At 37.6% G+C, this 27,132-nt stretch overlaps 1 protein-coding gene and 1 long non-coding RNA gene across 7 annotated transcripts in view; one reads left to right on the top strand and one right to left on the bottom strand.

Annotated features, from left to right (window-relative positions):
• TEX15 (testis expressed 15, meiosis and synapsis associated) overlaps positions 1-27,132 on the bottom strand; it is an 87,632-nt gene that overhangs the window by 49,469 nt on the left and 11,031 nt on the right. For 2 of the 6 annotated variants that reach the window (XM_054656628.2, XM_063816999.1), the window contains exons 2-3: positions 23,850-23,925; positions 12,298-12,442 (exon numbers count right to left, since the gene is read on the bottom strand). In XM_054656628.2, the coding sequence (XP_054512603.2) occupies positions 12,298-12,433 (136 nt within the window). In that variant the 5' untranslated portion in view covers positions 12,434-12,442; positions 23,850-23,925. Of the gene's footprint in view, positions 1-11,996; positions 12,139-12,297; positions 12,443-13,760; positions 13,853-15,589; positions 15,758-23,849; positions 23,926-27,132 lie in introns of those variants that run through there. The other 4 variants (XM_063817000.1, XM_054656630.2, XM_063816998.1 and 1 more) reach the window with 4 other exon arrangements.
• On the top strand, positions 13,869-26,790 carry LOC107976280 (uncharacterized). The gene is made up of 3 exons (XR_001720131.2): positions 13,869-14,220; positions 24,398-24,477; positions 26,483-26,790. It is a non-coding gene; the product is annotated as an uncharacterized LOC107976280 (long non-coding RNA).

The following is a 27,132-nucleotide window of genomic DNA, read 5'->3' on the forward strand; positions in this document are numbered from 1 at the left end:
TGATTCACCTGCCTCAGCCTCCCAAAGTGCTGGGATTACAGGTGTGAGCCACCATGACCGGCTGCCCAAAGTTATTTTAAATGGTATTTTAAAAATTGTTTATTTCCATGTGTTCTTTGCTAGTATTTAAAAGTATAGTTGACTCATGAACAATATGGGTTTGAACAGTGGGACAACTTATACTTGGATTTTCTTCCACCTCTGCTACTCCTTAAGACTGCATGACCAACCCCTCCTCTTCCTCAGCCTACTCAATGTGAAGATGATGAAGATGAAGACCTTTATGGTGATCCACTTCCATTTAAGGAATAGTAAACATATTTTCTCTTCCTTATGATTTTCTTAGTAACATTTTCTCTACCTTACTTACTGTAAAAGTATAGTAGCATATAATACATATATAAAATTATGTGTTAATTAACTGTTCATGTTATCAGTAAGGCTTTAGGTCAACAGTAGGCTATTTGTGTTAAAAGTTAAGTTCTGGGGGAGTGAGTTATATGCAGATTTTTCAGCTGTGTGTTTTGGGGAGGGGGTGGGGGCGGGATCAGTGCCCCTAACCCCTGGGTTGTTTATAAGTCAAATGAACAATTGTTTTTTTCTGTTTTCATCGTATCCAGTGACCTTGCTGAACTTACTAGTTCCAAGTTTTCCTTTCCTTTTTTTTTAAGATTCCTTAGGATTTTCCATGCAGACCATCATGTTCTCTTCAAATAGGGATAATTTTATTTCTTCTTTTCCAATCTGAATACCTGCTAATTCCTCTCCTTGGCTTTTTGTGCTGGGTACAACTTCCAGTATTATGTTGAATAAGAGTGGTGCAAGAGAACATTCACCTCTCAGTTGTGTGCAATAATTCATTTTAAATATTGAACTCCATTTGCTAATATTGTTTAGGATATCTGCATCAATTATCACGGACAATGGTCTGTGGGGTGTTTTCCATATGATATTGGTCTCATCTTGGAACCATGGTAATATTAATCTCATATTATTATTCTCTCAATTTCTATTTTCTGGAAGAGATTGTATAGTTTCTGTTCTTTAAATCTTTAGAATTCTCCAGTGAAACCATCTGGGCCTTAAACTTTCCTTTCTAACCATGAATTACATTTAATTGTTGTAAGACTATTTAAATGATCTATTTAGAACTACATGTGTTTAACAGTTTGTACTTTTGATACAACCTGTGGGCCAGTAGTGATAACCCATTTCATTCTTGATAGTGGTAATTTATGGCTTCTTTTTCCTTTGTCAGACTTGATAAAGGTTTGTCAATTTAATTGATCTTTCCAAACAACCATCTTTTTGTTGTAGTTACATTAATTATCCTTCCATCTTGACAGGTTTTTTTTTTTTTTTTTTTTTTTTTTGAGACAGTCTTGCTCTGTCACCCAGGCTGGAGTGCAATGGCGCGATCTTGGCTCACTGCAACCTCCACCTCCTGGGTTCACGCGATTCTCCTGTCTCAGCCTCCCGAGTAGCTGGGATTACAGGCGCATACCGCCACGCCTGGCTAATTTTTTGTATTTCAGTAGAGACGGGGGTTTCACTGTGTTGCCCAGGCTGGTCTCAAACTCCTGAACTCAGGCAATCCACCTGCCTCGGCCTCCCAAAGTGCTAGGATTACAGGCGTGAGCCACTGCACCCAGCCTTTCTTTTTCTGGTTTCTTAAAGGTTGGAAGCTTAAGATTATTGATCTGAAACACTCCCTCTTTTCAAATGTAAACATTTAGTGCTATGAACTTCCTTGTTAGCAATGCTTTAACCATGTCCCTCAAATTTTGGTATGTTGTATTTTCATTTTAGTTATATATTTCCTTTAAAATCCCATGACTATTTCAAAATGTGTTATTTACCTTACTTTTTGCAGAGATAAGGTCTCACTATGTTTCCCAGGCTGGTCTCAAATTCCTAGCCTCAAGCAAGCCCCGTGCCTCCTACTTACTTTCCAAGTGTCTTTGGAGATTTACTTTTCTGTTTGCATGTTGTCAGAGAACATATTCTGTATGATTTCAATTTATTTATTTATTTATGAGACGGAGTCTTGCTCTGTCGCCCAGGCTGGAGTGTAGTGGCGCAATCTCAGCTCACTGCAAGCTCCGCCTTCTGGGCTCACACCATTCTCCTGCCTCAGCCTCCCAAGTAGCTGGGACTACAGGCAGCCGCCACCATGCCCGGCTATTTTTTTGTATTTTTAGTAGAGACAGGGTTTCACCGTGTTAGCCAGGATGGTCCCAATCTCCTGACCTCGTGATCTGCCCACCTCAGCCTCCCAAAGTGCTGGGATTACAGACGTGAGCCACTGCGCCTAGCCTCAATTCCTTTAACTATGTTGACATGTATCTCATGGCCCAAGATGTTGTCTGTTTTGATGCATGTTCCACAGGTGCTTGAAAGGTCTATTCTGCTACTGTTAGGTACAATAATCTATAAATGTCAATTAGATCCCGTTGATTGACAGTGTTAGATTCTTCAATATTCTTCCTGATTTTCTGATTAGTTTTATCAATTGAGAGTACAAAGTCTCCAACTATAATTCAAAATTTGTCCATTTCTCCTTTCAGTTTTATCAGTTTTGCTTCATATATTCTGAAGGTCTGACATCTGATATATACATATTTTAGACTGCTGTATCTACTTGGTGGACTGACCTTTTCATCATTAAGTAACATCCCTCTTTGTTCTTGGAAATTTTCTTTTCTCTGAAGTCTACTTATCCACTATTAATATAGTCACTCTTATTTTATTATTTGTATGGCCTATCTTTTTTCATATGTCTACATTCCATCAACGTATATCACTACATTTGAAATGAGTTTGCCAACAGTAGTTGGGTTGTGTTTTTTTAATCCATTCTGTCAACGTGTCTTTTAATTGGTATATTTAGATCATGCATGTTCGATACAAGTAATGATATGTTAGGGCTTAAGCCTATGATTTAATTATTTATTTTCTGTTTTTCCTTCCGTTTGATTTTCTATTTCATTTTTCCCGCCTTCCTGTGGGTTGCCTGAATATTTTTAAAATTCCATTTTGATCTACCTATACTGTTTAAAACAATTTAATTCTGAGATATTTATTTAGATTCATTTGTAAAAGATAATGCAGAGAGATCTCATATACCATTCATCTAGTTCCCTGTAATAGTAACATCTCATGTTATAATTATCTGAAATACCTCCTCTAAATACACTGAGAACCACATCAAAGAGTGTTGTAATTTGTGCTACAACTGTCAAACATAACTAGGAAAACTCAAGAGAAGGATGATCTATTATATTTACCTATATGTTTAACCTTTTTTACTTCTTCCTTCATTCCTAATGTTCTCAGTTTCCTTCTTTACTAGCTTCTGTTTGGAGGACTTCTTTTAGCTATTCTTTAAGGGTATGTGTGCTGATGAAAAATTCTTAGTTTTACTTTATCTGAGAATATCTATTTTACCTCCATACCTGAAAGATACTTTTGCTGGGTACAGAACTCTGGGTTCAAAATTATTTCTTGCATTTGAAAAATGGGTGTTACTTCCTCTGGACTCCATGATTTCTAATGAGACATCTTTCAACAAATAATTTTTTCCCCTGTAAATAATGTGGTTGCTTTCTAGTTGCTTTCAAGATTTTTTCTCTGTTCTTAGCTTTTAAAGTTTTATTATGATGTGCATTGGCATGAATTTTTGGGGGGTTTTATGTTTGGGGTTTTTCAGCTTCTTGGATGTATAGGTTTATGCTTTTTACCAAGTTTGGGAAACTTCTAGCCAATATTTCTTAGAATACTTTTTCAGCCCCACACTCTTTCTCCTCTCCTTCTGGCACTAGGACAAAGATGTTAGATCTTTTGTTATTGTTCCACAAGTCTCTTGGGTTCTGTTCATTTTTCTATTTTCTCTGTGTTGTTCAGGCTGAGTAATTTCTATTCTTAGAAGAATAGAAATAGAAGAGTATCTCTATTCTTCTCTTGAACCCACTGAGTATTTTTCTTTTTCCTTCACAAACTTTTTTTTTTTTTTTTTTTTTTGAGACAGAGCCTTGCTCTGTCACCCAGGCTGGAGTGCAGTGGCACAATCTTGGCTCACTGCAACCTCCACCTCCCTGGTTCAAGCAATTCCCCTGCCTCAGCCTCCTGAATAGTCACCACGCCCAGCTATTTATTTGTGTGTTTTTAGTAGAGACGGAGTTTCACCATGTTGGCCAGACTGGTCTCGACCTCAAGCAATCCACCCGCCTCAGTCTCCCAAAGTGCCAGGATTACAGGCGTGAGCCCCCTACACCCAGACTTCACAGACTTTTTTAGAATAGTTTTAGGTTCACAGCAAAATTTGAGAGGAAGGTACAAAGATTTCTCATATACCCTATGCCCTCTGACATGCACAGCCTCTTCCATTATCAATCAGCATTTTCCCCCAAAGTGGTACATTTTTTTTCTTTACAACTGATGAATCTACATTGATACATCATTATCAAAGTCAATAGTTTACATTAGGGTTCACTTTTGGTGTTGTATATTCTATGGGTTTAAAAAATGTACAATGCAAATATCCATAGTGTCATCCAGAGTATGGTAGTATCACATAGAGTAGTTTCCTCTGTTTTGTTTTTTGAGATGGTCTTATTCTGTCTCCCAGGCTGGAGTGCAGTGGTGCGATCTCGGCTCACTGCAGCCTCGACCTCCTGGACTCAAGTGATCCTCCCATCTCAGCCTCCCAAGTGGCTAGGATTATGTCACCAGGTGTGTGCACCACCATGCCTGGCTAATTTGTGCAGAAATGGGGTTTCACTACGCTGCCCAGGCTCGTAGTTTCAATGCCCTAAAAAAGTCCTCTGTGCTCTGCCTTTTCATCCCTCTTCCCTGTCCCAAACCCTAACAACCACTGATCTTTCTACTGTCTGCCTTTTCCAGAATGGAAAACATATGGTATGTAAATTTTTTAGATAGACTGCATTCAATCAGCCAATCTAAAAAGGCAACATGTGCTTTTAAGATTCTTCCATTTCTCTTCATGACTTGATAGCTCATTTCTTTTTTAGTGCTAAATAATATTCTATTGTCTGGATATACCACTTTACCTGTTCATCTACATTAGGACATCTTGGTTGCTTCCAAGTGTTAACTATTATGAGTATAGCTGCTATAAACACCTGTGTGCAGGTTTCTGTGTGAACATAGGCTTTTAACCTATCTATGTAAATACCAAGAAGTGTAATTGCTGGAACATATGGTAAGGGTATGTTCAATTTTGTAATAAACCACTGTACTGTCTTCCAAAGTGGCTATACTATTTTGCATTCCCACCAGCAATGGATCAGAGTTTCTGCTGCCCCATACCCTCACCAGTATTTAATGTCATCAGTGTTCTGGATTTGGGCCATTCTAATAGGTGTGTACAGGTATTTCACTATTCTAATTTGAATTTTCCTGAAGACATATGATGTGAAACATCTCGTCATATGCTTGCCATCTGTGTATCTTCTTTGGTGAAGTGTATGCTAAAGTCTTTGGCTCATGTTTATTAATTTCTTGATTTTTTTTTGAGATAGGGTTTCGCTCTTGTGATGAGGCTGGAGTGCAGTGGCGCAATCTTGGCTCACTGCAACCTCCGCCTCCTGGGTTCAAGTGATTCTCCTGCCTCAGCCTCCCGAGCAGCTGGAATTACAAGCACCCGCCAACATGCCCGGCTAATTTTCGTATTTTTAGTAGAGACAGGGTTTCTCCATGTCGGCCAGGCTGGTCTCGAACTCCTGACCTCAGGTGATCCACCTGCCTCAGCCTCTCAAAGTGCTGGGATTACAGGCATGAGTGACCGTGCCCAGCAGGCTCTTTGTCTCAAAAAAAAAAAAAAAAAAAGAGTCTTGGTCTCTCACCCAGGCTGGAGTGCAGTGGCGCCATCTCGGCTCACTGCAGGCTCTGCCTCCCAGATTCACACCATTTTCCTGCCTCAGCCGGCAGGCTCATTTTTAAATTGACTTGTTTGTTTTCTTATTGTTGAGTTTAAGAATTTTTAAATGTATTTCAGATAACAATACCTTATCTGATATGTGTTTTGGAAATGTTTTCTCTTTATTACAATTAAACATTTCTGTTCTGCAAAAGACACTGTCAAGAGAATAAAGTCTGGCTATTCAATCCTTTCTTTCACAAGCTACACCTTTGGTATTGCAACTAAAGTCACTGCCAAACCTAACATCATCTAGATTTTCTCATATGTTACCTTCTGTAATTTTTACAGTTTTGTGTTTTACATTTAGGTCTGAGGTATATTTTGAATTAATTTTTGTGCAGGATGTTAAGGTCTGTGTCTAGATTCCCTTTTCTGCATGTGGGTGTCCAGTTGCTTCAGCAATATTTGTTGAAAAGACTTTGTTCTATTTTCCTGCCTCTTCTTCGTCAAAGATCAGTTTATATTTACATGGCTCTATTTCTGGGTTCTCTATTCTGTTCCATTGCTTGATTTGTCTGCTTTTTTTTTTTTTTTTTTTTTGCCAACACCACCCTGCCTTAATTACTGTAGCTTTATAGTATGTCTTGAAGTAGTGTCAGTCCTCTGACTGTTCTCTTTCAATATTGAGTTGGCTATTCTTAGTCTTTTGCCTCTCCATATAAACTTTTTTTCTTAATTTTTATTTTATTGTAAATTGAAAAACTGTAATTGTATATATTCAAGAGGTACAATGTGATATTATATGCATACAACACAGAATGATTAAATCAAGCTAACACATCCATTGCCTTGAATACTTATTTTCTGTGATGAAAATATTTAAAATGTACTTAGCAATTTTGAAACACACAATTATTAATTATAGTCAATCTGTTGTGCAAGAGACCTTAAAATTTATTCCTTCCATATCTGAAACCGTGTGCCATATAAACTTTAGAATCAGTTTGTTGGTATGCACAAAATAACTTGCTGAGGTTTTGATTCAGGTGATGTCGAATCTGTAAATCAAGTTAGGAAAAACTGGTATCTTGATAATACTGACTTTTCTTATTCATAAACGTGAAATCTCTCTATTGGGTTGATTTTTCTCACCAGAGTTTTGTAGTTTTCCTCATATAGACTTTGTACATATTTAGTTAGATTTAAACCCAAGTATTTCATTTTTTTGGTGCTAATATCAATGGTATGTTTTAAATTTCAAATTCTACTTGTTCATTACTGGTATATAAAAAAGCAATATCATACATTAACCTATATCCTATAACTTCCCCCAAAATTGCTTATGAGCTCCAGGAGGGTTTTTTGTGGATTCTTTTGATTTTTCTATAGATAAGATCATGTCATCTGTGAGAAAGAACAGTTTTCTTTTTTCTCTCCCAATATGTATACCTTTTATTTCCTTATTTCCTTTTCTTGCCTTATTGCATTAGCTGGTACTTCCAGTACAATGTTGAGAAGCAGTGGTGACAGACATCCTTGCCTTGATCTTAGTGTGAAAGCTTTAAATTTTTCACTGTTAAGTTAGCTGAAAGCTTTTTGTAGATTTTTAAAAAATCAAGTTGAGGAAATTCCTCTTTATTCCTAGTTTACTGAAAACTTTTTAACATGAACAAGTGTTAGATTTTGTCAAGTGCTTTTTTTTTGCATCTATTGATATGATCATATGATTTTTCCTCTTTAGATGATGGATTACATTAATTGACTTTCAAATGTTGGACCAGACTTACATACCTGGGATATATTCCAGTTGGTACTGGTATGAAATTCTTTTTTAAAGACAGAGTCTTGCCCAGGCTGCAGTGCAGAAGTGTGACTATGGCTTACTGCGGCCTTGATCTTCAGGGATCAAGCAATCCTCCCACCTCAGCTTCCCAAGTAGCTAGGACTACAGGTGTGCACCATGCCAGGCTGATTTAAAAAATTTTTTCGAGAGACAGGGCCTTGGCTATGTTGCACAGGCTGGTCTCAAACTTCTAGCCTCAAGTGATCCTCCCACTTTAGCCTCCCAAAGTGCTGGATTATGGGCATATGCCCGGCTATAAAATTTTTTATACATTATTGAATTTGATTTGCTGATACTTGGCTGAAAAATTCTGCATCTATCTTCATGAGTGATATTGTCTGTGGTTTTTATTTTTTTTCCAGACAAGGTCTCACTCTGTTGCCCACATTGGAGTGCAGTGGCACAGTGGCACAATCATGGTTCGCTGCAGACTTGACCTCCCAGGCTCAAGTGATCCTCCCACCTCAGCCTCCTGAATAGCTGGCACCACAGGCACATGTCACCATGGCTGGATAATTCTTGTATTTTTTGTAGAGATGGGGTTTTTCCATGTTGCCAAACTGGTGTCAAACTCCTGGGCTCAAACAAATCTCCCACCTTGGCCTTCCAAAGTGCTGGGATTACAGGTATGAGCCACCATGACTGGCCCTGTAGTTTTTTGTTTTTTAATGTCAATTTTATTTTTCTTTCTCTATTTTTTTTTTAGAGACAGGGTCTCACTCTGTCATCCAGAGTGGAGTGCAGTGCTGTGATCACAGCTCACTGCAGGCTTGAACTTCTGGGCTTAAGCCATCCTCCTGCTTCAGCTTCCCAAATAATGTTGAATTTAGATGGTTTAAGTGTAGGCAGCTCTTTAAATTTAACCAACTCTCATCCTATGGATTCAGAGACCACAGCTGAATATCCAGGAGATAACGATTCCTGGCTATTCCTTCTCAGTATTTTCTTTTTTTTTTAAATTTTTTATTTTACTTTAAGTTCTGGGGTGCATGTGCAAAATATGCAGGTTTGTTACATAGATATATGTGTGCCATAGATATATGGTGGTTTGCTGCACCTATTGACCTATGTCATCTAGGTTCCCTTCCTTTGACCCCCACCCTCCAACAAGACCCCAGTGTGTGTTGTTTCCCTCCCCGTGTCCATGTGTTCTCATTGTTCAACTCCCACGTATAAGTGAGAACATGTGGTGTTTGGTTTTCTGTTCCTGTATTTGCAGAGGATGATGGCTTCCAGCTTCATCCATGTCTCTGAAAAGGACATGATCTCATTCCTTTTTATGGCCGCATATTCCATGATGTATATATACCACATTTTCTTAATCCAGTCTATATCACTGGTGGGCATTTGGGTTGGTTCCATGTCTCTGTTACTGTAAATATTACTGCAATAAACATATGTGTGCATGTGTCTTTATGGCAGAATGATTTATATTCCTTTGGGTATATACCCAGTAATGGGACTGCTGGGTCAAATGGTATTTCTGGTTCTGATCCTTGAGGAATTGCCACATTGTCTTCCACAATGGTTGAACTAATTTACATTTACATTCTTGCTTGATTCTTGGGATCAAGCGTTCCTCCCACCTCAGCTTCCCAAGCAGCTAGGACTACTGTACCACACAGGCTGATTTTTAAATTTTTTTCTAGAGACAGGGCCTTGCTATGTTGCACAGGCTGGTCTCAAACTCCTAGCCTCAGGGCATGAGCCACAGTGCCCAATGGTGTAAAAAATTCCTATTTATCCACGGCCTCACCAGCATCTATTGTTTCTTGACTTTTCAATAACTTCTATTCTGACTTGCGTGAGATGGTATCTCATTGTGGTTTTGATTTGTATTTCTCTAATGATCAGTGATGTTGAGCTTTTCTCGGCTCTGTAGTTTTCTTCTAAGTTCTTTAACTTGTTTTGGTATTAAAATAATGCTCCTCTAATCTGAATAGGCCTATTCAGATCATATATTTCTTCTTGTGTGACTTTTTGCAGATAGTGTCTTTCAAGGAATTGGTACATTTCATCTAGGTCACCAAATTTATGGGCCCAGGGTTGTTCATAGTATCCCTTATCCTTTTAATGCCCATAGGATCTGTAGTGATGTCCTCTCTTGATTTCTGATATCAGTAATCTGTGCTCCCTTTTTTTTCTTAGTTATCCTGGGTAGAGGCTTATCAACTTTACTGATCTTTTCAAAGACCCAGATTTTCATTTTGTTGATTTTTTTCTATTAATTTCCTGTTTTTAATTTCATTCATTTCTGCTCTAATTTTTATTATTTTCTTCTGCTTATTTTGGATTTAATTTGTCCTCTTTTTTCTAGTTTCCTAAGGTGTAAACATAAATTACTGATTTTAGATATTTCTTGTTTTCTAATACATGCATTCAATGCTATAAATTTCTTTCTAAGTACTGCTTTTGCTTTATCCTACAAATTTTGTTTTCCTTTTCATTTAGTTCAAGGTATTTTAACATTTCTCCTGAGATTTCTTCTTTGATGCTTTTATTATTTAGAAGTGTGCTGTTTAATCTCAAAGAATTTGGGTATTTTCCAGCTATCTTTGGGTTACTTATATCTAGTGTGGGCCCCTACTTGATCATCTTAATTAATTCCATTGTGGTCTGATATGATTTGGCTCTGTCCCCCCAACCAAATCTCATCTTGTAGCTCCCATAATTCCCATGTGTTGTGGGAGGGATCCGGTGGGAGATGACTGAATTATGGGGGCAAGTCTTTCCCGTGCTATTCTCATGATAGTGAATGGGTCTCATGAGATCTGATGGTTTTAAAAACAGGAGTTTCTCTGCATAAGCTCTCTCTCTTTGCCTGCTGCCATCCATGTAAGATGTGACTTGCTTCTCCTTGCCTTCTGCCATGATTGTGAGGCTTCCCCAGCCACGTGGAACTGTAAGTCCATGATAAACCTCTTTCTTTTGTAAATTGCCCAGTCTCGAGTATGTCTTTATCAGCAGCGTGAAAATGGATTAATACATGGTCTGAGAGGTGACTGTATGATTTCCACTATTTCAAGTCTCTTAACGTGTATTATGGCCAAGGTATGGTCTATCTTGGTGAGTCTTGTGTGTGCTTGAGAAGAATGTCTAACGTGCTACTGTTGAATGGAATAGTCTACAGATGTCTATTATATCAAGTTGACTGATGGTGTTGCTGAGTTCAACTATGTCCTTAGTGATTTTCTGTCTGTTGGATACGCCCATTTCTGATAACGGGGTATTTCCAACTGTAATAGTGGATTTCTCTATTTCTCCTTGCAGTTCTATTAGTTTTTGCCTGAGTTTTTAATTAAATTTTCAGTTCTAAGTCTTCTATTCAGTTATTACATATTTCATTTCTTTGATGAGATTTTCTAGCTTTTCATTTGTTTCAAAAGTGTCTGTAACTGCTTGTCCAAGTATCTTCATGGTAGCTGCTTTAAAAGTCTCTCAGTTAATTATAGTTCCAACACCTGTGTCAATCTTGATGTTGGCATCTATTGAGTATCTTTTCTCATTCAAGTTGAGATTTTCTTGGTGTGTGTTAAGATGAGCGATTTTTACTATATCCTGGTCAACTGGGGCATTTTTATGAGACTCTAGATTATATTTAATCTTTCACTTCAGCAAGACTTTACTAAAACTGTGCTGGCAGGAACAATGGCTGGCAGGGAAAGGAGAGCACTGACTCTTTAATACTAAGTTCTGGCTTTCCACAGGGCCTCCATTTATACCCTGGGGAGTATCCTGTTACCACTGCAAAGGGCTGGAAGGCCATGGTCCCCACTCATCCTCCACCAACACTGTAGGAGGCCTTGTTACTGCTGGATGTGGTGGAGGTCCAGGCTCTCCACTTTGTTCACTGACTCTAACCCTAGTGGAAAGGACAACTCATCACCACAAAGCAGGGGTAGGTATCAACTGACATTGCAGGAGCAGGATGATGGCACAGAAGGGAATGCATTATTGCTGTGTGATCCTACGTGGATCACCACTGGCACCATGGGGAAGGAAAGGGGTACCTTGTTCCTGCTGGGTAGGGGGTCAGAGTCCAGGATCCCCACTCAACCTCCTCTGCCATCACCCCAGTGGGAAACGGGAGGGGTATATTTAATGTCAAACAGGTTTCCAACTTTCTAGGCTGTCCTTTTCTTAGTTCACTGGCAAGAAAGAAGAGGTTTTTCTTGGGGCTTTTGGGGGAGGTCTGCGCCAGCTGGCATTTCTGTGTTGGGGGCATCTAGTCTGAGATATGGAGGAAACAAAAAGAAAATTGAGGGAACTTACTGCTATGCCATTCCCTGAGTCTCACATTCCCTAGTTGGTTGGTCTTCTCTCCAGTTTCAAAAGTCTTTTCATATTTGTTTCATAAAAATGTCCAGGGTTTTTAGGTGTACTTAGTGGGAAGGATGCAGAACATGCGTCTATTCTATTTTGAGTGGAAACATAAGTACATGTATGTTTAAGGAATTAGAGACCTGAATTAACCTAATTTTATATAGAGTCAAAATAAAAGATGAACATAAACTAAGAATCAGAGAAATACAGTAATAGTTACTAAAAAAATTCCCAACCACAGAAATATTACCTTTCTCAGCTGTCCTCCTGATCTTAGGAATGGTGAATTTCTTCAAAGGATTGACTTCACGAGTATTCAACACGGGTTTGCTAGTTGAGCTCATTTGCCACAGTGTATCCTGTTTAGCAGTTTCTTTCATTTCCATTTTGTTGGCCTAAAATCAACCCAAGGTTATTAAGCAAAAACATCAATAAATACATAAAAGGCAATGACAGTACAATCATTTAAAAGTTCTTCAACAAAAGTAAATAGTAAAATGTTCTTAGTCAACTGTCAGAAAGTTTCCATCTCAATTTGCCAGTTACCCAAAAAAGAAAATGAGTTTACAACTTTGGTTTTTATATAATATGAAAAATATCAGCTAGGCATGGTGACTCACGCCTGTAATCCCAGCACTTTGAGAGGCTGAGGTGGGCAGATCACTTGAGGCTAGGAGTTTGAGACCAGCCTGGCCAACATGGTGAAACTCCGTCTCTACTAAAAATACAAAAAAATTAGCTGGGTGTGGTGGCACATACCTGTAATTCCAGCTACTTGGGAGGCTGAGGCATGAGAACAGCTTGAACCCGGGAGGCGGAGGTTGCAGTGAGCTGAGATCACTCCACTGCACTCCAGCCTGGGCAACAGAGCAAGACTCTATCTCAATATATATATTTCGCATATATATATATATATATTTCACTTATACATACATTTCACATATATATTTCGCATATATATTTCGCATATATATATTTCACATATATATTTCATATATATATATATGAATTTTTGTTTCTAATGCATTTTTTCCTCGTAATTCATGTAACTGCTATTAGGTAACCAAAAGTCTCCTTGCTCCTGAAAAGCTCAAAAACTTACACCCATAACAATTTTTATACACATTTGGTAAAATTCTTACCAAACACTCCATTTTTTTTTCTTTCTTTCTTTTGAGACAGGGTCTCTCTGTGTTGCCCAGGCTGGTTTTGAACACCTGGGCTCAAGTGATCCTCCTGCCTCAGACTCCCAAAGTGCTGGGATTACAGGCATGAGCCACCATGCCCAGCCCAAATACTCCATTTTTAAAAAGCATTTTTTTTTCCTATACATTTCTGTGACTAAAACGATACTCTCTTTAAATCAATATCTCTGGCTTTAGAAGAAACTTCAAAAAGTTGTAAACTAACTATTGCTGACTATTCCTACAGCTGATGGCCAACAACAGCCAATCGCTTATTGACTACTGTTCCATGGTATCATTCTATAAATGCTTAAGACAACATCAAATATTGCTATACCAGAAGTATCAAAAATATTCCTCCCCTTCCTTTTTCCCTCTCCTTTCTCTCTCTCCCCAAACTCCCCTGCAACCTCCATCCCCTGCCAAATATTGGTTCTTAACCTCTTTAAGTAGAACTCAGGCTGGATTTCAAAAGAAAGCTATGGAGTATACACACAGGGAAATATATATAAGCAGGTATTTTTCGTACCATTTCGTAACATGGTTGATGGCCCTCCTGACACCTATCAACTGCTTAGTTCCAACATTAGATCACAATCCAAATTAAAAGATGCTAAAATTCTACAGAAAGATCACAAAGGATAAGGTTCTAAGAAGGTTCACAAGGATGTCCCTCTTAATCCCCTCCTGTTCTTTGTGAAAGGTGATCTTGCAATCACCCAATCAAACATGGATCAGGGAATGAAAAAGACCTCTAGAAAAAGAGAAGAAAGCCAGCCCTTCTTCCATTCAGCCACAATGACAGACAATAGTGGGGTCCTGCTTTCTAACAAGAATACTCCTAAGATGCACCAGCTCTAGAGATACTTGTCAAGGCTGCCATGTTCACCTCGCAGTTTAGTAAGGGGAAGAATGGAAAATAGTTTAGAATGCCTTATGCTATAAAAACATCTTCGATTAGTCATGACCTGTAACAACAGCACATAAAGGTAAAGAATAATCAGTTGAATATACTTTACTTGAACAGCCAAGTGCTGGGACAATCCTCAAAGCACAATCCTCAATACTGTCTTTAACTACAGTTAAGTTACATATTCAGTTTGGGAGGCCGAGGTGGGTGGATCACGAGGTCAGGAGTTTGAGACCAGTTTGGCCAATATAGTGAAACTCCGTCTCTACTAAAAATACAAACAATTAGCCGGGTGTAGTGGTGTGTGCCTGTAATCCCAGCTAATCGGGAGGCTGAGGCAGAAGAATCACTGGAACCCGGGAGGCGGAGGTTGCAGCGAGCAGAGATCGCACCATTGCACTCCAGCCTGGGCAACAGTGTGAGACTCCGGCTCAAAGAAAAAAAAATTACATATTCAAGAAAGCTCAATGATTTCAGCTATAGGGTTTCTCTAGCATAATTTACTAACAAAGGAAAGATTTATGAAGTTCACTTCTGTTCCTCAGTGCTTACTTAGGATAATACTTTGCCACAAAAAGCTAAGTTTACAACTAATGAAAGATGAATAATCAGGACACAATGGTATTCAATATCCTTCATTAAGTAAGTTGTGCTCAGCGATTTTTCAGTTATTACCTTTTAAGTAGGAATAACGTCTCTTTAACTTCAGCCCAAACTTCAACCATGTTAAAGTGATAACTTCATATTTTTTTTGTTTGGGTTTTTTTGGCATGGGATATTAGACCTTTGATATATATTTCTTTATGCTCATGTAACATAGACCTATAACCTTTATATTTATATGTTACATATTACAAATTATATCATATGAAATAGTCCTACAATGATTATATATATTTATGTATTAGTTATATATATATATATATATATATATATATATATATATGTAAAATCAGGAAGTTTGAATTCTGAGGATTCATGCTGAGGCTGTCTTCTGGAGTCCTGGGCTATTCTAGACAGAGAAAGAAATCAATTCTAAAACATTCAGAAATAATGTACACGGCAATACATATACCATGTACTTCATAGTACATATGGTATATAAAGTATATACCATATACTTTAACAGGTACTCAAAATAATAACTAAAGAACAAAGGAACCAAAAACAAGAGTTTGCTAACAATTTAAACATCTATTTATATAGGTTTTAAGAGAATGTATGTTATGAACAACTTTAAGCGAATACATTTAGATATTAGACAAAATAATTCTTAGGAAAAAAGCTACCAAAATTGATTCAAGAAGAAATAAAAACAATGAATAATCCTGTTATTATTAGGAGGAAATTAAATCAGTAGAAATTCAATCAAAAGTAAAAATGATAATACATCATAAATCAGCTGAGTTCATCTCAGAAATGCAAATATTTGCCATTGTCTAGCTCACCTCCCATTCCCTTCTCAATCTGCTTTGATTTCTACCTCCATTACTCTACCTAAACAGCAATCTTCAAAGTCATCAATGATTATCCACATCAGTCATTTGCGGTTCATGACTCACGTGGCCTCTCTCTGTTTAACTCTTGACCACTCTGTTCTTCAAATAACACAGCTTGCCAGACTTCTATGACTTCATAATCCTGATTTTCTTGGTCTCTTAGTAACTCACCTGTCTGTATCTAGCCTTTATTATTTACTAATTTTTGCTTAAAAGAAAATATTCTTTATATTTTTATTTTTTAATATTTCATCAAACCTAACCTTTGAAAACTTGGTAAATAAAAATAGAACTGTGGTTTTAGTTTGCATTTAATTCATTATCAGTGACATTGAGCTATTTTTTCTGTGAATCACTTGTTCTTATCTTTTTGTCCATTTTTTTCCACAAAGATAGTATTGTAGTTAATGATTTATAAGGACTTCATATACAAATAAATTAGTTTTGTCTGTCATATGTATTTTAATATTTTTGTCTTTTAATTTTGTTTCTACATGAGGAAGATTCCTCACACAGAAAAACTAATTTCTGTATAGTCTCATTTCTGAATCTTTTTTTTTTCCTTTGAGACTAGGTCTCACTAGTGTTGCCCAGGCTGGTCTCAAACTCCTGAGCTCAAGCAATCAATAAATGCCTTGGAGAATTCTGGTTTGTCCTCATTGCACTGTGTGGGGTGAGTGAGGGCACCGTCATGGGAAGATGCTGGCTAACTGCACACTGATTTTTGATCCTCATGCCTCAGCCTCCCCAATGGCTAAGTAGCTAGGATTACAGGCACATGCCAACCATGCTTGGCTATTTCTGAATCTTTTATTACACATCATCACCAAGAGTGTATGGGAGTTCCAGTTTCTCCATATTCTCATCAACACCTTATGTTGGTAGTTTTTACTTTCTGCCAACCTGACAGGAGCAAATGATAACTGATTGTGGTTAGTTTGCATTTTCTCCCCGCACCCCCCCCCCTTTTTTTTTTCGACAGTGTCTTGCTCTGTTGCCTGGACTGGAGTGAAGTGGCGTGATCTCAGCACACTGCAACCTCTGTCTCCTGGGTTCAAGCGATTCTCCTGGCTCAGCCTCCCAAGTAGCTGGGACTACAGGCACGTGCCACCACGCCTGGCTAATTTTTGTAGAGATGAGGGAGGTTCACCATGTTGGCCAGGCTGGTCTCAGCTTCCTGACCTCAAGTGATCTGCCCGCCTCAGCCTCCCAAAGTGCCTGTAGGCATAAGCCACTGAATCCAGCCCCCAATTTTTGAGAATGATCATGTACTAAGCATATTTATTGGTCATGTTTCCACATCTGTGAAATATCCATTCAAGTTTTTTACCTGATTTTCTATCAGTTTGTTTATTCTATGTATTTGCAAGAAATCTTTATATGAGATACTATCTTTTTTGCTAATTATATTTATTGCAAGTAATTCCCCCCACTTTTAAAAATTGTATTTTCATTTTCTAAAATAGGTATGCTTAATTTTAGTCCCAACTACGAATATTTTTCTTTATATTTTGTGCTTTCATTTTTGCTTTTGATCAACTTTAAGAAATACTTCTCCCCAAGATCATAAAGATATCCCATATATTTTCTTCTAAAACTTTCATAGTTTTGCCTTTTACCTTTAAGTCTTTACTTTGCCTCAAATTCATTTTTTGTCTATGGTAAAAAATAAAGGTTTGAGTTTTCCAAGTGAATATCAAACAGCTAGCATTTTTTAAAACAACCTTTCTTATTCCTATTTATCTGTAATGCCATCTCTGACATAAACCCATTTTCCACATATGTATGAATTCTGGGCTCTGTGCTCTGTTTCATTGGTGTCTTTCTGTATTCATGCATCAACACCATATTGTAACAAATCTTGATACATGCTTGAGCAAAACCAGAAGAAAAAAAAAACAAATCTTGTTCTTCCACAGCCTCTTTGCACTTTTATACACATTTTAAATTAGGCCTATCTAATAATAAATCTTGTTTAGGTTTTAACTGGAACTTCACTGAACCCAGTGATCGATCTTAAGATAAGTTATATTGTTATATTAGTTTTCCTATCTGTGAAGATGGTATTCAGTTCATTAATGTCTTTCAATACTTTTATAATTTTTTTCCCTGAGGGTTTTTACACTTCTTTTAAAGTATTTATTCTAAGGTACTTTATAATTTTTATGTTACTATATATGGTATCTTTAAAACTTATTTTATTCACTACTATGTTTAAAATGATGTAGCTGGGCGCAGTGGCTCACGCCTGTAATCCCAGCACTTTGGGAGGCCGAAGCAGGCGGATCACAAGGTCAGGAGATCGAGACCATCCTGGCTAACACGGTAAAACCCCGTCTCTACTAAAAATGCAAAAAATTAGCCGGGCGTGGTTGCAGGCGCCTGTAGTCCCAGCTACTTGGCAGGCTGAGGCAGGAGAACAGCGTGAACCCGGGAGGTGGAGCTTGCAGTGAGCCGAGATTGTGCCACTGCACTCCAGCCTGGGCGACAGTGAGACTCTACCTCAAAAAAAAAAAAAAAATGATGTTGATACTGATAATAAAAATGGCTAACACGTATATAACACTTACCAGGTACCAGACACTTTTCTAAATGCTTTAGATATATACTGATCCATTTAATCTTCACAACATCCCTATGAGATACCCTTATTTTAAATTACAAAACAAAAGTGCAGGGAAGTTAAATAATATGTCCAAGGACACAAAGCTAGGAAGGGCAGAATCTGGAATTCAAAGCTAGGCAGTGTGGCACCAGAGTGAATGCACTCAATCACGAGGCAAATGACTCCCTGAAACCAATTTCTATATATTGGCTACCCAGCAACCTTGTTAAGCTCTTACTAATTGTAATAATTTAGCTTCATCAACCACCATATCCTCTGTGAATAATGGACAGTACAATGACTTACGATTTTGTTTCTTCCCATCTGATTCTTATGCTATTTATTTCTTGTACCTAGTGCAATGTTGAATATAACTGATAATGACAGGTATCTTGATCTTGCCCTTGATTTTAAAGGGAATGTTTTAAATTTTTTACAATTTAATATGATAAATTCTATTCTTTAGTAGACATGCTGCCATCAGGCTTAATTTTCCTGGGTAGAAAATTCTAGAATGACTGCTACTTTCTCTCAGCACTCTCAAGATGTTATCACCTCCAATTTAATTGTCATTCATTTATGGGCAATCTTTTCCTCCGGCAGCTTTTAGTATCTTCTTTGTCTCTTATGTCCTGCATTTTCATCATGATGTTCTAGGCTAAAGTATTTGATGAACTTCTTATATCTAACTTTTGGTATCTTTCAACAATTATGTGAAATTCTCAGAAACTTTATCTTTAAATATTGTTGTGACATCATTCTATTTCCTTAGTATAGAACTTCTATTTACCTATGTTCAAATTTCTATCTTTATTCTTCATGTTTCTTAACCCTTCTTCATATCTAAAAATCATATCATGTTTCTTCATATCTAACATCTGGTTCACTGACTCTCTTCAGCTAGGTCTAATCTGCTTCTAGTCCATTGAGTTAACTATAATTATTACTATCTTCATTAATAAAGGTTATATTTGGTTCTTAAAAAAATCTGCTTCTCACATTTTAAAGCCTTTCTCATTTCTTTAAAAATATATTGTATTTAAACTGGGTGTGATGGTTTACACCTGTACTTCCTGCTACATGGCAGGCTGTGGTGGGAGAATTGCTTGAGCCTATGAGTTCAAAGCTGTAGTGAGCTATGACTGTACTCCAGCCTGGGCAACATAGCAATGTAGCAAGAAAAAAAATTCTGTCTCTAAAAAAAATCCGTATTTGATAATTCCAACATCTTAAGTCTCAACTCCAATTCTCCTATTTGTGTGTGTGTGTGTGTTATCGTTTGTTTATAATACCCTGCTTCCTGTATGATTGATATATATTATTAATTCATTCACTATTTCCATAACTCATATTCCTTAAAGCTTGGAACAGGCATAAAGACAGACATCTAAGACCAATAAAATAGGAAGAAGAGTTCCAAGATAAGCCTTCACATATATGGTGAAATGATGTTCCACAAGGGTGCCAAGACCATTCAGTGGAAGAAAGCACAGTCTGCAACAAATAGTGCCAGGAAAACTGGATATCCATGTGCAAAAGAATGAAGTTGGATTCTTACTTTAAACCATGTAAAAAAATTAACTGCAAATGGGTCAAAGATTAAAGATAAGAGTTAAAACTATCAAACTGTTAGAAAACAAAAAACATAAAGAAAAAGCCTAATGTGAAGGTACTGGGAGGTGGGGCCTTCAGAAGCTGATTAGGTATGAAAGGTGGTGCCTTCATGAAGGTACCCTTACAAACAGACTGTAAAGACCTCCTTCGTAGCTTCCACCATGTGCAGATGCAGCGAAAAGACAGCTGTCTGTGGACCAGGAAGCAGTCCCTCACCAGCTACCAAATCTGCCAGCACCTTGATCTTGGATTCCCCAGCCTCCAGAACTGTGACAAAGAAATTTCTGTTGTCTATAAGTTACCCAGTTTATGGTACCTTGTTACAGCAGCCTGAATGCACCAAGACAGAGGATTTTTAGAAGATCTCCTATAGGTTAGTTTGAACTGATCTTTAGTCAGCAAGAGCATAATCTGTATGGTAAGATGGAAAAGGCCCATACCAAAAAAAAATGTAGTATAATGACTTAGATGTCAATCTTGCACAAAATGACTGTCAACAGTGAGCCAAGATTGCACCACTGCACTCCAGCCTAGGCGACAAAGCGAGACTTCATCTCAAAAAAAAAAAAAAAAAAGACTGTCAACAAATGACTGCTGAATTGGTGATAGGGGTACTGAAGGGGTAAAGTTAAATAATACATTGCTTTTCATGGACTAGAAGTTTGAAACCAAGCTTTGTTGAAGGGTCAGAGGATGCCCCTAAGAGGCCATCAGTAAAATCCATCTATTAATAATCCTCTTATTGGACTTAAAGAATGTTGCTGACCTTTCTCTGCCAATTAAGGCATGAGTATCTGGTTAAGCATTAGATCTTTTTTTTTTTAACGGAGCTCAGACTCAACACCTATGAAGCCATTATGTGACATTCCATTAGGTAAATGTATAGGTTATTCAAGGGTTTACATGTCAACACCTTTTAAACACATGCTTTTTTTTTTTTTTTGAGACAGAGTCTCACTGTGTCCCCAGGCTGGAGTGCAGTGGTGCGATCTCGGCTCACTGTAACCTCTGCCTCTCAGGTTCAAGCAATTCCCCTGCCTCAGCCTCCCAAGTAGCTGGGACTACAGGCATCTGCCACCAGACCTGGCTAATTTTTTGTATTTTAGTAGAGACGGGGTTTCACCATGTTGGCCAGGATGATCTCGATCTCCTGACCTCGTGACTCATCCACCTTGGCCTCCCAAAGTGCTGAGATTACAATAGGTGTGAGCTACCGTGCCCGGCCAAACACATACATTTAAAGAAAGTTCAGTATCATCACAGTGACTTGTGAAGTTCTTTCATTTTTCTCAAATCCTTTAATGTGAAGTTCGACTATTGGTACCTTGGAACTTGGGAGAAGAGTGGAACATCTGGAATGCCTAAATGCAGGACAATGACGACCCATAAAGTTTTTTTAAACTTCCCCTCAATCTTATACATATGAGGTAGAAGTTATTAAAAAAAAGTGTTTCTGGGTTATCTCCATCCTCTTTATATTAAATGAATAGAAAACTAGAAGGCAAAGAGCAAAGAATGCATGGCAGTAGTTTTATCACGCTTTTAATTTTATTTAAAATGGTTATTAGGACGTAGGCCATTTTTCATTTATTTTCACTCATCTTGTTTACTTTGCCACTGCCAAATCTCAGTCTTTTAGAAACAGATTACCAAATTCTGTTGGAGAAGATGAACCATCTATTCAGTCCACTTCCTTAGAGGGCATTAGTGTGATCCAGAGACAAAGGCTTATAGCAACTACGTTAATAATTCCAGTAGTTACCTCAGCTCACTACCAGAACCATACGATTAAAAAAAAAAAAGTCAACATAACTCCCCAAAAGAATGCCCCCATTCTGTTGATATTTGTTTTACTTAAGTTTAAAAGATTTAGACAAGCAGAACCTGTGTGCTTCTTAGAATCAGTGCCCATATTGACCACTTCCTCAGAAAGATATGCAGTATGAAAAGAAAGCCTCATACACTAGAATGCACTACACATCTCTAAACCCTTAAAAATTTATAGTAAAACTGTAGTAATTTATTTGGGGAGAATAAAATCTTAGTATCTGGATAAAAGTAATAAATCTATTATGAAGTTCTAACAAATAAAGCCTCTTTCAGATTTGTTCTGAAGACTCTAAGACTGAAAGCAATTTTTTCCCCCAATGCAAAAAAGTCTAGAACTGATCATAGTGACCATTTAAAATATGTGGGGTGGTGGGAGGGTATCTAAATTCTCAGGGCCAACCAGTGACAAGTAGCTAAAGATAACCTGGCTAGGAAATTCACACCTTTGTGATTTAACAAACCAACCTTTCACTTCCCTTCCAAATTGTCTTTACAAAATCGGGTTGAAAAAAATTTTTTTGAAAGGATTTATGAAATAAAATATTCCGAACAAGAAGTCGGCAGATGTAGGTATCTTGTCCTGATTCTGCCACTCACTAGATGTCTGCTCCTAAGCTTTACTTTCCTCATTTGTGTTTTGGTAAGGCTTAAAGTTGTATTGTAAACTGTAAAATATTTTGCCTCCTCCTAACACCTATCCCTCTTCCTACCACTTTCAGGCTCTATCTACATTTTCTCTGTGGCTCCACATATAGGCATATGCAAGAAATTGTACACTGTATGTAAGCCGATGCCTTAAAGTTGGATAGCCTCATTACATTAAACAGTCCAAATTCCTCCTCTACCTTTCCAATTACTTAGAACATTTATTTGCCTAGAGTATTTCCTTCCATGACTATGGTATTTTTGCTTTTTAAATGTCAATAGTGGGTCCAATTCCCATCTGCTGAGAGTGAATTTCACTTTAGAATCAACCAAAAATCATTTAAAACCCATATGATTAATATGTGGGTAACCAAATGTGACAAAACCACTTTTGACTAAAAATATAAAAATTTTAAGAATCTGTCTAAAAAGCAACTAATTCTCTTTTAAGAGTCAAGATCTCACTCTGACACCCAGGCTGGAGTGCAATGGTACAATTACAGTTCATTGTAACCTTGAATTCCTGGGCTCAAGCAATCCTTCTGCCTCAGCCTCCTAAGTAGCTAGGATTGCAAGCACATGCCACCTCACCAGACTAATTTTTTATTTTATTTTTTGAGAGACAAGGTCTTGCTATGTTGCCCAGGCTGGTCTCAAACTCCTCACCTCAAGCAATCCTCCTGCCTCTGCCTCTCAAGTGCTGGGATTACTGGCATGAGCCACTAAGCTGGGCCTCATTTTCTTGCCCTGCTTATGTATTGGTTCAAAAAGTAATTCCAAACCTTGAATACCACAAATGTTCTAAGCAATATTTGCATATTGGCTTGACTTTCAAATTAGTTATTGAAAGTGTCAATACTTACCCTAAATTAAGGTCAATTATGTACGGGACAATATTCTCCACTGGACTACAATTTACCCATTTTTCTATCTCCAGCACAAAGTATACTTCCTTATAAAATAAATACCTGCTATGGTCTGAATGCTCGTGCCCCCCTGAAACTCACATGTTGAAACCTAAACATCAGAGTGATGGTATTAAGAGGTGAGGCCTTTGGAGATGATTAAGTCTTGAGAACAGACCCCTCATGAATGGGATTAGCATACTTATTAAAGACCCTCAGGGGAGCTAGCTACCTCCTTCCACCACGCAATAACACAATGAAAATGCACCACCTATGAGAAAGCACCCATCATCCCAGACACTGAGTCTGCCAGCACCTTGATCTTGGACTTCTCTGCTTCCAGAACTGTGAAAAATAAATTTATGTTGTTTATGAGTTACCCAGTTTATATTATGTTGTAGTGGCCCGAGTAGATTAAGACAGTACCCAATAACTATTATCATCAAGAATAAATATTTACATACTTTAAAGTATTCCAATGTGTGATAAAAGACACTCTTCATCTATCTTCTTTATTGCCGAATTATTTATAAATCAATTGTAAAGTAGTTAAAATAAATCAACAAGGTATAAATAAAGCAGTAACAAAGCCATTATTTGAAATACTTACCACTCTTCAATGGCATCCAGCATTACACAGTTATAATCAGTACTCAGTCCATACATGAAAACTGATAAGGGAACATCTACAAAATAAAAATAAAAACAGAAACATGTAGAGAATTATGATCAGAAGCTCCCCCAGCCCAATAATTATCTCTTCATTGTCTTCTCTATTCATTTTTTTCCTCCTGGTTTCTGTCTCCCTTTCACTCCTGTTCCATTCTGGGGGAGAGAGCTGTCTGTTTTCTGCATATCTCAGTTCCTTCTCTCAAGCCTTTCCATTCCTCCCTCTTCTTTCCCTCCTCTTTTCTCAATAAGCTTTTCTCTTTTTCTTCCCTTCAGTACATTCTCATCTGCTATCCAGAATCCCAGTGTCAGCTCACCAATCTCACGCAGCTCTACTTGGGAAAACCACCTGTAACGCAGCACATGAGCTTGCTCTAGTGTTTTTACATACAGCACAAAACGTTGATTTTTAGTCAATCACTGCAGTTATGATACATGCTACGCACAGTATAGGTAGCTTACATACAGTATCTCATTTTATCTTCACAGATTGATGGTGTTGCTCTCATTTTCAGATGAGAACAACAGACTCAGAAAGGTTAAGAAACTTATCCGAGGTAACCAAACTGGTAAGTTGGTTTTCAAGTCCAGGCCTGATGCTTAAGTATGGATCTAAACCACTACACTATTCAAACTCCGTTCTTTTTGTGTGTGCGTGTGAGACAGTCTCACTCACTCTATCGCCCAGGTTGGAGTACAGTGGCATGATTTTGGCTCACGGCTCACTGCAACCTCCGCCTCCTGGGTTCAAGCGATTCTCCTGCTTCAGCCTCCTGAGTAGCTGGGATTACAGGCATGTGCCACCGTGCCCGGCTAATTTTTGTATTTCTAGTAGAGATGGGGTTTCACCATGTCTTGAACTCCTGACCTCCAGTGATCTGTCCGCCTCAGCCTCCCAAAGTGCTGGGATTACAAGCGTAAGCCACCGCACCTGGCCCCAACTCCATTCTTGTATTTCTTTCTAGAGGCATTTAAACCCTAACTCCGACCGTATGCACCATGGAGACAACAGAAAACTATAATTAGCCCAAATCCTAATGACCTATTATAATGAGCTTTCATGTTCCTGTGAAGCTAGACAACTTTTAACTTATTTCGTGATTTCAAGATAATACTACTGATTATAAGGTATATCTCTATATGGTACTAATTAATATATTTAAAATGCTATGCATTTTCAAGAAAAGATAACTTTTATTGGTGAAACATTTAGCAAAATTTGAGATTTACTCCAAATTCTAGATCTTTTTTCTTTTCTCCAAGTTAAGCATCCAAAAAAAGGTCAAAAGCTATTTAAAGCTGACACAGTAGATTGGTCTTTGAAAATATTTTAGAACTCATCATATAAATAAAAGAACATCTTATCCTTTACTGACTTACTAGTTTGTGTATATTTCACTCAAGTGCTTTAATTGTCATTGTCTAAGAGACCCAAAGAAGTAAACGTAGAGAATAAAAAGAAATAATCAGGGACAAATATAGCCATGCAATATCAGGGTAATTAAAATGAGAGACTGGCATATAAAAATAAAATGTCAAATAATTTGGGAACCAGAAATTCTGAGTACTGTGATAGTGATGATCCATCTCTCTCACCAGCATTCACATAAGGATATCATTAGTAACATGAAATATTTAGCAACAATTATATGAGTAATATGTGTATTTGAAAACTGATGACTGATGACATTTCTATGTCTACTGTAATTATAGATAGTTGAAAGATAGTTTTTAAGTTAGTACATTAATAAGAATCTGAAGCAAACTTGTAAGTTAACACAACTGTCATGTATAAGAAAGGAAATATGCATGAAGATGTTACCAATTGTCTTAATTTGATCATGAAAGTTCTCGAGGGAGGATGTCAACACAAAGACACTTGCACAGAGCTGTTCCAGACTTTCTGGAATGGCAAAAGAGTGGCATACAAAATCCCTGCAATAGGAAAAAGAAAAGTTGGCTACAGGACACTGAAATTATAGAACCACACCAACCACAGGTTTTAACAAAGAAGGTACTGATTTGGTAAACCTTTCTACAATTCATGGGTGATATTCCATGAAAAGAAAAACTAGGGCTGGGCATGGTGGCTCACACCTGTAATCCCAGCACTTTGGGAGGCCAAGGCAGGAAGCTTGCTTGAGGTCAGGAGTTTGAGACCAGCTTGGGCAACATAGTGGGACCAAAAAGTTAAAAAATTAGCCAGGCGTGCCTGTAGTCCCAGCTACTCAGGAGGCTGAGGTGCGAGGATAACTTGAGCCTAGGAAGTCAAGGCTGCAATGAGCTGTGTTTGTGCCACTGCACTCCAGCCTGGTTGACAGAATAAGAGCCTGTCGCAAAACAAACAAACAAAAAAAGAAAATGAAAAACCAAAATGGTCTTCAATAGCTTTTTTCTCTACCAGAAGCTATCTAGTAGAGTACCTATAAATTTAATCTGCAGAAGATTAATCTGCACAGGAATATAGTGTTTGCATAGATATGGTTGAAAATATTTAACTAAAGTTCCTATTAAATACAAGAATTCTGTATTGATTAATATTTCAATTTTTCCTCCTTAAAACCACTTGTTTAGCAAGAAAAAAAGGCTTACAGAAGAGTTTGGAAAAAAGGCCTCAGTTTCATCTGTTTTCAATCTCTGTTTAAGGAGATGCTAAGGATGTGTTTCATAATAAGAATTCAAGTGACAAGGAGTCAAGTCTGTAACAACTGTGTTTAGCTGTGAGAAAAAATCCAGAAGAAATGCCCATTTCCCATTCTTCAGTAAATTGTATGGGAGTACAGAAAACAGATAAACAATATCAACTTAAGCAACGTATGTTTGAGTATATAATAATACTGGAAAAATTAAGCTTGAAATAAAAAGAAACAGAAGCAGAGAAATGAAGTAATCAGTGTGGTAAGAGTTGGGTAAAAATCTATTCCACTCAACCTCAATTATTTAGACAAGTAAGTCTGAGGAAGTTTTCAAAGTCTGAAAAAAGTCTTATGTTGAAAGAGAAGATCTTAACTTCTGGAATATGGAAAGGCACAGAGCTAGAAAAAACTACTACTTAACAAAGTTTGTCACCTGGGCATGTCCTATACTTCCTAATTATAGATCACTGGCTACGCAAGCTGAGGGACACCTAACAAGCACATCATGAAATTACCTGTATTTCTGGTCTAGTGAACTAGGGGAAGTGGTTCTCAAACTGTGGTCCCTAGATCAGCAGCATCAGCACA

The sequence above is a fragment of the Pan troglodytes genome, chromosome 7 (assembly GCF_028858775.2).
Source record: "Pan troglodytes isolate AG18354 chromosome 7, NHGRI_mPanTro3-v2.0_pri, whole genome shotgun sequence".
NCBI classification, from domain to species: Eukaryota; Metazoa; Chordata; class Mammalia; order Primates; family Hominidae; genus Pan; species Pan troglodytes.